This window comes from Callorhinus ursinus, unplaced genomic scaffold (genome assembly GCF_003265705.2).
Source record: "Callorhinus ursinus isolate GAN/ISIS: 27379988/994484 unplaced genomic scaffold, GSC_fseal_2.0 scaffold3, whole genome shotgun sequence".
Lineage (NCBI taxonomy): Eukaryota > Metazoa > Chordata > Mammalia > Carnivora > Otariidae > Callorhinus > Callorhinus ursinus.
The window spans coordinates 266,701-280,721 of NW_027397065.1; the positions used below are offsets into that span (position 1 = coordinate 266,701).

Consider the following 14,021-nt stretch of genomic DNA (forward strand, 5'->3'; position numbering starts at 1 on the left):
ATCTTTAAAAAAAGTTACATGAAACCAAGAAAATATTTGTCTTCTATGCATTTTTAATGTGGATTGTTTTTAGATCTAAGCTGTTTGTGCTAAGGCAATAAATAACATTAATTTTCCTCTTCTGATAGGAAATTAGTGTACTTAGCACCATCCCAACAGTACAACTTTTAGAACTTACTATTTATTGTATCAGATGAAGACAGAGTATGTTATACTCCTGCCGTAATTACTGCGGGAAAATATAAACTGTGAAAGAATGATAGTATTTTAAATTACTGATCAAATTTAAAAATATTTTAGGTAGAATCGTTTTAAGACTCTAGGACGAAGATTCCTTTAGCATTCAGTTTTTTGGTTTTTGATTTAGTATAGTTTTTTTGAACCACATTAGTTAAAAATGTATGATGCTAAGATTAAGACCAGGTATGCAGTATTCAATCAAAAGGTCCAAATTGTGACTTAATTTTTAAATTCACATCATTTGGTTAGAGTTATTTTAATTTTCTACCACAGGATGCTTATTTTAATATTTCACAAAATAGCATATGTAACTTTTATTCATTTTTAAAAGTAGTTTCTTGAAGGCTAGACAGCCATGAAAGTCCCAACTGCTTTAGAATGAGAATATGTGAATTGGACATTGCAGCCAAGTTATAAGCTCCTAAACCCTAGAGCTACTTTACGTATGCTATACATACATTTTGTTGACTTTAAAAATGAATACAGACACAAATTTTCATTTTGTGCCTGACTGGTTATGGCTGGTGCCCAAAGGCATCTTCTGTCTCCTATGATGTCCGTTTGACAAGTGTCCATATCCAACCTTGTAGTGTAACTACCTCACACACAGACCAAGACTTCCCTCTTATGGGTATACAGAGTGCTGCTTGAATGAGTAGGAACCGCTCTCCTGCTAGGACAGAAACCTGTAAAGATTTTCTATTAGAGTCACGCATGTTTTGATGCCCATCTATCCTATTCTAGACGTAATCCCAAGGCAAAGTAAAGTCTCATATATTTCTTCGTTCCTCTTTTCCCAGACTTACTGAGCCTGGTTTTCCTCAATCGGAGGAAAGAGGATAATTTTGCAGTCTCCCTTCCTTCTGATAGTTTCCCCTGTGGCCCTATTCTACCCTAAATTCTGTATTAGTGCCTCCCTGTGCCTCTCCTTGGCCACATACCATGAAAAAAAAAAGACAACATTTTTTTGATAGTTAAAAGAAAAACTATCCTAATTGTGTCTTGTTACTGACATGGCATCACTTTGCAGGCACTCACTTCCCTTTAAAACTTAATTATAATAGGTGATTTGGGTTTCATGTCTCAAGATTGCTTTTTTAAATTCACCAAAAAGGATTTGTTATTGTCACAGGAGGTTTAAGTAATGCATTATATCTCACTTGAGAGCCCCTTAGGAAATAAACACTGTGTTCAGTGTAATAAAAGAAAATTAAATAATTTTATCATATTTAATTTATTATCTTTTCTTAAAAGGAAAATATAATTTTGAAGGACAGTGGTATAATTAGTCAGTTTTATTTTAATTTAATGTTGCCACAACATATTTTTTTCTTCCAGTGTTGTTGTTTTTTAAGTAAGCTCTATGCCCAACATGGGGCTAGAATTCACAACCCTGAGGTTGAGTTGCATGCTCTACCAACTGAGCCAGCCAGGTACCCCATTTCTTCCAGTGCTTGGAGTAAAGTAATTAGAGTCAAAAGCTGCAAAGCTCAGAGCTGTTATTAGAATGCAAAATTATGATGCTTATTAGGTGAAAATACCCCTTTAAATGATGCTTCCATTTTAGGGCAGGGTAGGGTAAGGCTCGCTTCCTTTTAATAATAGTTGACCTCACCTTTCTTAGAAAATAGAGATTTTTAATGGGAAAATGGTCGGGGAGAAATTGATTACCTCAGTCAGCCATTTCTGGACAGCCTTATTGATTGATGAAAGTTCTAAGGTCTTTCTCCTAATGAGAAAATTAAGAACCATAAGAGTAAAGTTGATTAAGGGTCACGTAGTGAGTGGAAAAAAAGAGCCCCATGCCATTTTCAAGAATCTCAAAAGGTGTGCTTGTGTATTTTCGAGATCAATGAAGTGGCTCAAACAAATGGGCCACCCTTAGTTTCTGGGGAGGGGTAAGTTAAGCTGCTCATTTAAAATGCTCTTTCGAGCCTGTAAATGAAGTACTCTTGCCTCACCAAGCATATGTTGGGGTGGGAAGTTTCCAAGAGAAAGCTAAGAAGGTTATTGATTCCTTTTTATTTGAAGGAAAATAAATATACAATTTAAAATCCCTCGGAGTGCTGAAGGGGCTAATTTAGGGCACTCACAACAAGTGAGCTGATTCTAAGCAAGCAATCACCTTACTGAACGTTCCTGGCCCTGCAGCATGTCTGTTCATCAAGTCCTGGTGAAATCCAGGACTTCACTGTTGGCTTGTTCTGAGATACTGCAGTGGAGGGGAATAAGGGGTCTCAGAAGGCAATGCAAAAGCTCTGGGCAGTCCTAACAAAGGTGTGCATTTCTTTGAGCCCCATTTGGATTCATCCCCTGCTTCCAGGCATCCCCTCTTGCAAGCTCTGCCTTTCTGCTGGCCTCTTTTGCCCTTTCAAACAAATGTGCACCACTGGCTGAGCGCTCTAAGCACAGCCACAGATTGTGAGGGCTGCTGTGTGAACCTTCCTGCTAGCGTGCTCATCCACCTCGACAGGCTGCTCAGGCACCCAGGGAATCCAGTAGGGTAAAGGAGCAGCTACATGGGAGGTTTTACAGAATGAGGAAAAAACAGAACACTGAAGGGGGTAATGGTGGATACTGTTCATGGAGAATGTCATCCATTACTTTTTTTTTTAAATGAAGATATTTTTAACACTTCAAAATATTGCAAAATAATGAAGACATAACATTTCACACAATTTATGGATTAAACTGTACTACTCATAAAATGGATAGACTTAAATGCGCTAATGAGCCAGGAAGAATGGAGTGAATTAAGCATTCAGTTCAAGAAGTTAGAAAAAGAATGACAAAGTAAACTGTAAGAAGGTGTGGGAAGAAAATAAGATAAGAACAGACATGAATACATTAAAATATAGAAAAACAGTAGAATTGATCAAAGAGCCAGTTCTAAAGGGAAAAATACCTAATAACATAGCCTGTTGGTCAGTTTAGTTAAGAGAAAACGGGGGGGGGGGACACAAATGCACAAAATTAGAAGTGAGGAAAAAAAAAAACCATAAATATAGCAGTGAAATCTGTGTCTCCCTCTCCCCCACTACCCATTACTTACTGAGCACACTTCTGATATGCTGATTTAAAGACATAAGCAATGCCCCTCCTAAATAGGGCATTTGGTTTCATTTCCCTAATAAAACATGATTGAACTAGAGAGAGAAGTGAAGGCTAGCAGAATGTGCCACCCCGAAACATGCCACTTGGGCGTATTGATTGAGCTGTAGGTACTTGAAAAACAGCAAATGCAGGGAGAAACTTTCTCTGAATTCCTTTTATTTGCCTAAAGACAGATCCTCCAAAAGGCACTCAGTTGTCATAAATCCCCTCCCTGGGAATTTCATCAACCAACTTTTATTGTAGGAGAGGATACTAGAAGTCAGCCCCACACCTAGATGAACTGTCCCAAACTATCCTATATCCCATCTAGTCTCCTAGGGGCCCATTCATCTTTCCTAAAAATCATTTACTCTCCCCTAAGAGGCCTACCCCTCCTGCCCCCCCCTTCCTTATTAAGGTGTTTAAGCCTGAATTCTAAGCCACCTCTGGGAGTTGCTTATTTTTCCCTGGGTATCTCCCATGTGTACATGAGGTATGCGTGTTAATAAACTTCTGTTTGTTTTTCTCTTGCTAATCTGTCTTTTATTACAAGAGTCTCAGCCAAGAACTCAGAAAGGTAGAGGGAAAATTATTTTTCTTCCCCTACAGAAGGAATCCACAGAACGAAATGAATTATTCTTACCTTCTCTGCAATTAATTCTGATCTCCCTAAATTATAGGGACATAGTTGATGTTTTTATAGCCCTGCCTTCTTGCATGTAATAAGTCATATCAACATCTTTTATCAAATACAATGTGAAGCCCACATACAAGTTTGTGTTTTGGAATACTGAAATACTCAGTGGCTGAGAGGAAGCCATGTCCCGGTTTTGTTCTTATGTTCCTGCTTTGTGGGTAGGTCTGATGCCCGTCTTCATAAAGATGACACCGACATTTGCTTCAGTAAAACACTGAACTCCTGCAAAGTGCCCCAGATCCGCTATGCCAGTGTGGAGCGCCTCCTGGAGCGGCTGACAGACTTGCGGTTTCTCAGTATCGATTTCCTCAACACCTTTCTGCACACCTATCGTATTTTCACTACGGCAGCTGTGGTGCTGGCCAAACTTTCCGACATATACAAGAGGCCTTTTACCTCCATCCCTGTCAGGTAGGCTCTGGACTTGCCTGTCGTGGAAGTTGGCTCTCATGGTCCCTGGGTCTCCATGCAGATTTCTACAGGACTGGCTCACCTGGGAACTTACATGCCCTGCCTGTAGAAGGGGGTGGGTTGAGGTCACAGATAGTTCTCCATGGAAGAAGCTGAGAAGCCTAGAGTCCCCAAGTCATCTTTGCTTGCTCCATGATTATTTGGAAGCTAACTGTATTGTTTTAGGCTTTCCTATTTTTTTTTTTTTTTTAACACTTGGGCTTTTCAAACTTTAACATGCATTAAGAATCACCCAGGGGTCTTGTTAAATTGCAGACTGTGATGTAGCATGTCTGGAGTGGAGCCTGAGTTCTGCATTTCTGACAAGCTCCCCAGAGATATCAATGCTACTGGTCTTTGACCCACAGTTGAGTAAGCAAGGGATTAGACAAGGCCTAAAATGTGTCTGTATTCCTTCAGCAAGTATGTGGTATATAGGTAGCATTTAAATGAAGTAAATCCAGCAACGGAAGTGTGATGATATTGTGGCCTTTTAATGGAGGGAGCATGTTCTGAATGATAAGGGAATCCTCTTTACTTAACTGTCTTCTGTCCATGGCTTCTGTTCTTACTTTTAGGTCATTAGAATTGTTTTTTGCCACCAGCCAGAACAATAGAGGTGAACATTTGGTGGATGGCAAATCCCCACGCTTGTGTCGCAAATTCTCTTCCCCACCACCGCTGGCTGTGTCCAGGACGTCCTCCCCAGTGAGGGCCAGAAAGCTGTCCTTGACTTCTCCGTTGAACTCAAGGATAGGAGCGTTGGACCTGACTACCTGCTCAGCGTCCAGCAGTCCTACCACCACCTACAGCCCTGCTGCATCCCCGCCACCGCACACTGGCAAAGTACCGTTGGATCTTAGCAGAGGCCTTCCTTCTCCAGAACAAAGCCCGGGATCTATAGAGGAGCCTGTAGATAACCCCCGCGTGGATCTGTGTAACAAGCTAAAACGAAGTATTCAAAGAGGTATTATCCAGCTGCCACAGCCTGTGTTTGTTTGCTGGCCACCTGCTTCCCCACCATTCCTTCTGGAGCTCTAGATCCCTCTCTTTATAGCTTTCCTACTCCTGTGTAGAAAGTAGAATGAATACAATGGCTAGTTAGAAGAGGCAATGCCTGTAGGTCACTCTAGTCTGTGTGGGAAGGAGGGCAAAGTTAGCTGTCCTGGGGTCTTTTACAGTAAAAGGCTGATTGTAGTCAGCTGTGTATGGAAAGACAGCATTATCTGAACAGTATTACTGGAAGGGTCCTCATGGAATTTGGTTAAGGCTGTTTGGTAACGAGCCTAACATGATACTTTGTGTAGAGGTAGGAGGTGGGCACCCTTTTCTGGGAACTTGGGCCTCAGAGCCTTCTCCTTCAGTGTCTGCCTTGAACACCAGTACTGCTTCCAGTCTCCCCTGCTGAGGATGACCCAGCCGGAAGCATTAAGATGGCTTCTTCAGTTTAGTTACCAAGGCAGTGCTTCATACTACAAGAGATAGAGTGAGAAAAATAAAATTCGAGACAGTGTTCATTGTCCATGACAGCCAAAATGGTTTTTTTAAAAAGGTGAATTAGATATGTTTTCCTGATTAAATTCTCTAATGACTTTCTGTGGCACTTAGATTAAAATCTATTTTCCCTCACAAGGCCTTCAGATACTATGAGACTTGGATCTTGTCTCTCCAACCCCTGTTCCCATCATGCTCCCTCATCCACAGGGACTTCCTTTTTGTGTCTCAGAAACAGCTCAACAATTTCTGCCTCAGGGCGTTTGCACTTGTTCTTCCTCCTGCCTAGGCATGTAAGTTCCATAAGATAAGCAACATTGTCTATCTTATTCATCTGTGTACTCTCAGTGCCTTGGCCAGTGCCTGCCAGGTAGTTAACTTTTGTTAAATGAATGAATCAAGCAAAACATTCAGTTAACTAACCAAGGATCCTGTGTTCTGTCACCTTACCTTTTGCAACTCAGTACAATGTAGGGGTTAGAGGAGGTGACTTTTGTTGCTTTAGTGTTTCTGTGGTGAAAATAAAAAAGGTTTCATAGCCAAATTAGCAAATAACTTTTTTTTCTGTATGATAACTGATTTATTTACTGATGACATAAAAAAAAAATTGGGTATTTAATCAAAGTGTCCAAATTTCAAGGAGGATCACCCAGATGGAAGCATAGACCCTTGGCTTCTCTACCGGCTTGAAGCTTCTATATATTGCCTAGCTCAGATAATTTAAAAATAAGCCTCCTGAGTGAAGTACTTAATGGAATTTTAACTGGATGGTTGTCATTATCAAAAGTAGCACCCTTTTAAACAAGAAATTCTTTAAATTGACAAGTTAGCAACTAAGGAGGAGGGAAGGAGGAAGATAATTAAAAAGTCATTACAACAACAAGCTTTAGTAGAATCATGATGGATTCTTCTTGGGAATAATGAGGCAGCACGCAAGCTGACAAGTACATTTGGGGTTCCATCCAGCACCAGTGCCTGGGAACCTCTGTGGAGAGAGCAACTTAGGGAAGCTTATCACAGACCTGCCCCCTGGGGCAGGGTGCCCTGGAAAGTATAGGAACTTCCCTGAATATGGGAAGGTCTGTTCCTTCCTTTAATTGGATTGCAGCAAATAGAAGTCTGGGGGTAAGTCTGGATTCTTGTGTTATTTTGAGTTAGGAGAGCTTTAGGAGTAAGCATGTCATGGCTTTGAGTTTGGTCTGAATTCATGTTGTGGTTCTAGAGGTCCTCAGTCAAGCTGCCCATTGCCCATCATGGCTAATTCTTCCTCTTAACTTGTTACAGATTGTGACATTGCTCACCAAGTTCCCTAGTTCTGGTATTCAACGCCCAAGCCCAGAGTGTGTAGCAATGGTCCAATGTTTGCCCTGCTATATAGGATGGAGGTGTGGTCACTGGTAGGAATCAGTAGTTTTTTCCCCTATTCAAGTTAGACTCAGGGAGACCAAGATAAATGAGGAAGAACTGGATTAAGCTCCAAATGAAGGACACTGACAAAGGCTCCTAAGGACTGGTCAGTGCAGATGTTGGACAGAGTTGCAATCACTGTGTTCTCAGCTCGTGGCAGCTGGAGAGCTTGTCATGTGGCAGCATTGAGCATTTATGACTGGCAGCCAAAGGTGGAGAAAACCTATGAATAATGGTGTGGTAAAAATATTAGGTTCTCAGGGGCATCTGGGTGGCTCAGTTGTTTGAGTGTCCAACTCTTGGCTTCTCAGCCCAGGTCGTGGTCTCTGGGTTATGAGATCGAGCCCTGTGTGACAGTCTGCTTCTCTCCCTCTCTTCTCCCTCTGCACCGCCCCGCATCCCCTGAGCTCGTGCGAACTCTTTCTCTCTCTCAAATAAATAAATAAATTAATAAATAAATAAATAAATAAATAAATAATCTTTAAAAAAATTTAGGTTCTCTGCCACATTAGAAAAATAGTAGAGGGCTTAATGCCCCGATTTTCACTGGATTTCCCCCAAACAAATGATTTGCAGTTAGATTTTTCAAGAGTTAGTTTATCCATGTGGTTCATGAATTAGAGATGTCATTTTGCTCTTCCAGGTCATTGTTAAATGCAGAGCTGTTTTCACTCTGGGTGATGGAGAAGTTCCAGGATTGTGTCAAGTGGGCCTCATGGCACTTGATGAAGCACACTAGGGCCAACCTCTCCTCCAGAGAGGGCAGCTCCTCTACCCTCTTTGTTTCTTATTCACATCCACTAATGTGCACCCCCCTTATTGCTCACCAATTGCCCCCCAGTCCTTCCATGCCACTTCTTTGCTCCTGGTCACTTCTTTACATCATTCTTTCTTATTTTTTTTCAAAATTTTATTTAAATTTTAGGTAGTTAACATACAGTTCAATATTGGTTTCAGGAATAGAATTCAGTGGTTCATCACTTGCATACAGCCTAAAAGTGCCCTCCTGAATGCCCATCACCCATCCAGCCCCTCCGCCATCCAGCTCTCTCCATCAACCCTCAGTTTGTTTTCTATCGTTAAGAGTCTCTTATGGTTTGTTTCCCTCTCTCTTCCCCCCCCTTCCCATATGTTCATCTGTTTTGTTTCTTAAATTCTACATGAGTGAAATCATACGGTATTTGTCTTTCTCTGACTTATTTCGCTTAGCATAATACATCTAGCTCCACCCACCCTACATTGTTGCAAATGGCAAGATTTCATTCTTTTTGATGACTAATATTCCATTACACACACACACACACACACACACACACACACACACACACACACACACACACCATCTCTTCTTCATCCATTCATCAGTTGATGGACGCTTGGGCTCTTTCATATTAGCTTGGCTATTGTTGATAATGCTGCTATTGTGATAACATCACCCCTGATGCTAAACATCGGGGTGCATGTACCCCTTCAAATCTGTTTTTAGTATCCTTTGGGTAAATATCTAGTAGTGCAATTGCTGGATCATAGGGTGGTTCTATTTTTAACTTTTTGAGGAAGCTCCATACTGTCTTCCAGAGTGGCTACACCAGTTTGCATTCGCACCAACAGTGCAAGAGGATTCCCTTTTCTCCACATCCTCACCAATCTGTTGTTTCCTGTGTTGTTGAATTTAGCCATGCTGACAGGTGTGAGGTGGTATCTCATCATGGTTTTGATTTGTATTTCCCTGATGATGAGTGATGTTGAGCATCTTTTCATGTGTCTGTTAGCCATCTGGATGTCTTCTTTGGAGAAATGTCTATTCATGTCTTCTGCCCATTTCTTAACTGGATTATTTGGTTTTTGGGTGTTGAGTTTGATAAGTTCTGTATAGATTTTGGATACTAACCCTTTATCAGATATGTCATTTGCAAATATCTTCTCCTGTTCTGTAGGCTACCTTTTAGTTTTGTTGATTATTTCCTTTGCTGTGCAGAAGCTTTTTGTCTTGATGAAGTCCCAATAGTTCATTTTTGCTTTTGTTTTCCTCTGGTGACATGTCTAGTAAGAAGTTGCTACAGCTGAGGTCGAAGAGGTTGCTGCCTGTATTCTCCACTAGGATTTTGATGGTTTCTGGTCTCACATTTAGGTCTTTTATGCATTTTGAATTTATTTTTGTGTATGGTGTAACAAAGTGGTCCAGTTTCATTCTTCTGCATGTTGATATCCAGTTTTCCATCATTTGTTGAAGAGACTTTTTTCCATTAGATATTCTTTCTTGCTTTGTTGAGGATTAGTTGACCATAGAGTTGTGGGTCCCTTTCTGGGTTCTCTATTCTGTTCCATTGATCCAGATGTCTGTTTTTGTACCAGTACCATATAGCTTTGATGACTACAGCTTTGTAATATAGGTTGAAGTCTGGAATCATGATTCCTCCAGCTTTGCTTTTCTTTTTCAGGGTTGCTTTGTCCATTCGGGGTCTTTCGTGGTTCCAGACAAATTTTAGGATTGCTTGTTCTAGCTCTGTGAAAAATGCTGGTGGTGTTTTGACAGGGATTGCATTAAATGTGTAGATTGCTTTGGGTAGTATAGACATTTTAACAATGTCTGTTCTTCTAATACATGAGCACCGAATGTTTTTCCATTTCTTTGTGTCCTCTTCAGTTTCTTTCATAAGTGTTCTGTAGTTTCCAGAGCATAGATCTTCTACCTGTTTGGTTAGGTTTATTCCTAGGCATCTGACGGTTTTTGGTATAATTGTAAATGGGATGGATTCCTTGATTTTTTTTTTTTCTGTTGCTTCATTATTGGTGTATAGAATGAAACAGATTTCTGTGCATTGATTTCTTTCTTTATTTTTAATTATTTTTTTGAGCAAGAGTGAGAATGTGTGATGGGAGAGGGAGGGGCAGAGAGAAAGGAAGAGAATATTTTTTTTTAAAGATTTTATTTATTTATTTAGAGAGTGCGAGCAGGGAGGGGGCAGAGAGACAGAGAGAGAGAGAGAATCCTAAGCAGGCTCCACACTGAGCACATTTCCTGACCCTGGGCTCAATTCCACTACCTTGAGATCACGACCTAAGCTGAAATCAAGAGTTGCACTCTTAACCAACTGAGCCACCCAGGTCCCCCTGTACATTGATTTTATATCCTGCAACTTTGCTAAATTCATGTATCAGTTCTAGCGATTTTGTGGTGGAGTATTTCAGGTTTTCTACATGGAGTATCATGTTGTCTGCAAATAGTGAAAGTGACATTTTCCTTGCCTATTTGGATGCCTTTTATTTCTTTTTGTTGTCTGATTGCCGAGGCTAAGACTTCCAGTACTATGTTAAATAGTAATGGTGAGAGTGGACATCCCTGTTGTGTTCCTGACTGTAGAGGAAAAAGCTCTCGGTTTTTTTTCCCATTGAGGATGAGGGTCTTTCGTATATGGCCTGTATGATGTTAAGGTATGTTCCATCTATCCCTACTTTGTTGAGGGTTTTTATCAAGAATGGATGCTGTATTTTGTTAAATGCTTTTTTTTTTCTGTGTCATTTGAGAGGATCATATGGTTCTTATCTTTTCTTTTACTAATGTGGTATATCACTTTGATTTGTGAATATTGAACCACCCCTGCAGTCCAGGAATAAATCCCACTTGATCAAAGTGAATAATTCTTTTAATGTACTGTTGGATTCAATTTGCTAGTATCTTGTTGAGAATTTTTGCATCCATGTTCACCATGGTCATTGACCTGTAATTCTCCTTTTTAGTGGGGTCTTTGTCTGATTTTGGAATCAAGGTAATGCTGGCCTTATAGAATGAGTTTGGCGGTTTTCCTTCCATTTCTATTTTTTGGAACAGTTTGAGAAGAATAGGTATTAACTCTTTAAATGTCTGGTAGAATTCCCCTGGGAAGCCATCTGGCCCTGGACTCTTGTTTGTTAGGAGATTTTTGATTACTGATTCAATTTCTTTGCTGGTTATGGGTCTGTTCAGGTTTTCTGTTTCTTCCTATTTCAGCTTTGGTAGCTTGTATGTCTAGGAATTTGTCCATTTCTTTCAGATTGCCCAGTTTGCTGGCATATAATTTTTCATAATATTCTCTTATAATTGGTTGTATTTCTGTGGTATTAGTTGTGATCTCTTCTCTTTCATTCCTGATTTTATTTATTTGGGTCCTTTCTCTTTTCTTTTTGATAAGTCTGGCTAGGTGTTTATCAATTTTATTAATTCTTTCAAAGAACCAGCTCTTAGTTTTCTTAATCTGTTCTACTGGGTTTTTTTTTTTTTTCCCTTTGGTTCTATATCATTTATTTCTGCTCTAATCTTTATTATTTCCCTTCTGCTGGCTTTAGGTTTTATTTGCTCTTCTTTTTTCTAGCTCTTTCAGGGAGTGTATTTGAGACTTTTCTTGCTTCTTGAGGTTGGCCTGAATTGCGTTACACTTCCTTCTTAGGACTGCCTTTGCTGTATCTCAAAGGTTTGGGACTGTTGTGTTTTCATTTTCATTTGCTTCATGTACTTTTTTATTTCTTCCTTAATTTCCTAGTTACCCCATTCATTCTTTACTAGGATGTTCTTTAACCTCCATGTATTTGTGGTCTTTCCAAATTTTACTTGTGGTTGACTTCAAGTTTCAGTGTTGTGGTCTGAAAATATGCATGCTATGATCTCAGTCTTTTTGTACATGTTGAGGGCTGATTTGTGACCCAGTATGTAATCTATTTTGGAGAATGTTCCGTGTGCACTCAAAAAGAATATCTGTTCTGCTGCTTTAGGATGAAATGCTCTGAATATATCTGTAGGGTACATCTGGTCCAGTGTTGTTCAAAGCCATTGTTACCTTGTTGATCTCCTGCTTAAATGATCTGTCCGTTGCTATAAGTAGGGTGTTAAAGTCCCCTACTATTATCGTATTATTATCAATGAGTTTCTTTATATTTGTTATTTGAATTTATATTGATTCATATGTTTAGATGCTCCCAAGTTGGGGGCATTAATATTTAGGTCTTCTTGATGGACAGACCCCTTAATTATGATATAATGCCCTTCTTCATCTCTTGTTACAGTCTTTGGTTTAAAATCGAGTTTGTCTGATATAAATGTGGCTGCTCTGATTTTCTTTCGATGTCCATTAGTGTGATAGATGGTTCTCCATCCCCTTTACATCTTTATTTCTTTTCCCTTTCTGTAGCTGTATTCTGATTATGTTTAATGTATTTTCTTCCCATCTTGTTCCTACTTGTTCCTAACAAGTAGTTAAAGTGGTAGTTCAAACAGGAACATCATACAGCTGGATTAAAAATAAAATGAATAAGGAAATCAGGCAATGAAGAAAAACTGTATGAGGCCAAGGGTATGGTTAGTGAACAGAGAACACAACACTGTGTGGTCTTCTGCAGTTCCTAGAGTCGCCCTGGTTTGGGTTCTGAAAATGATCAATTATGTGATTCATATTGAAACCTAAGAATAGACTGGTGTACAGGCACATCTTTTCTTCCTACTGGAACTTGAGAACAATTGATCCTGTGGATTCCCATAAAGGAAATGCTGTGAGTAGAAAGCTTAAAATTAACACTGGAGACCAGGGAGCTCTGTGGCATTTTTCTGAAGAGGTGAAACAAAGAAATCATAGATTTTTCTTTTATTTTGCATTGGTAAATGAGCAATATTAGTCAGTCATAAACAGGCCTAAGAAAGTCATGGATAAAACACTTCACTTCAGCGTCAGTCTGACAGGTTCAGCGTGGTGTGTGTGTGTGTACACGATGTCTGTAGGAGCCAAGAGTGCTGCTGTGTCTAGTCTTGAAAATTCTAATCGGCAAGGAAAAGGGAGACACTGATCTGTCTTTAATTTGAAAGATGTTTGCATGTGCTTTGCATAATGTTAACACTTAAAACAGTTGGCAAACTTGAATAAGAATTCTGTGCCAATAGTTTATACATTTTTGGCTTTTCACTTCAGGATACAAGTTTGTACAACCTCATTGCGTAATACCAGCTTCATCCATTAGGTCCCTACTGAGGCCGTAGGTCTCTCTCACTGCTGATCAGCTAGACATTTCAGGGCACACTGTGTGGAAAATGCTAGTGACCTTTGTCCAGTTTTATTGTCATTGCAGTGCTAATGCCAGCCTTGCAATATTTCCTGGCAAGAAAACTTCAAATGGTATAAAGGGAAAGAAGAGAAATAGGAACTATCCCTCAAAGTGAGCAAAACGATGAACCTCGAAGGGAAACGAATGCACTTTATTCCCCCCCACCTCCCCACCTCGATCGGCCCCAGGCTCACCTATTATTCATTAGTGCCCTCCTTTCTTCCTTCTTCCACCCTGGATCTTCTTTAGAAGTGCACATCTCAGCCCAACTTACATCTGTATTCCACCTGATGGTTGGATCTCCACAAAAATCCAGCCAGTGGCGGGCAAGGAAGGGAAGGCACAGGACCGCCCCCTGTGTTGGGGCCTCTCACCCGCCAGTGTGCACTCGGGTCACGACTGTGCAACCCAGCCGAAATGTTGCTGCACGGCCCACATCACTGGTGTCTGTTTCTGTGTGCTTAGCTTGAAAATTGCCTGCCGTGGGCTGAAAGTGCTCCCAATTTTAGCATTTGTTTTGAGCCCACATCTGCCTACTCATCCTGAAAGCAAAGCTGTTTGCATGGAACTT

The 14,021-nt window shown here is 40.3% G+C and overlaps 1 protein-coding gene across 2 annotated transcripts in view; it reads left to right on the forward strand.

The window, feature by feature from the left end:
- The window catches only part of RASGRF2 (Ras protein specific guanine nucleotide releasing factor 2), a 230,593-nt gene that overhangs the window by 117,874 nt on the left and 98,698 nt on the right, over nt 1-14,021 (forward strand). For both annotated transcript variants that reach the window (XM_073887438.1, XM_025866592.2), the window contains exons 14-15: nt 4,193-4,441; nt 5,059-5,447. In XM_073887438.1, the coding sequence (XP_073743539.1) occupies nt 4,193-4,441; nt 5,059-5,447 (638 nt within the window). The remainder of the gene's footprint in view (nt 1-4,192; nt 4,442-5,058; nt 5,448-14,021) is intronic.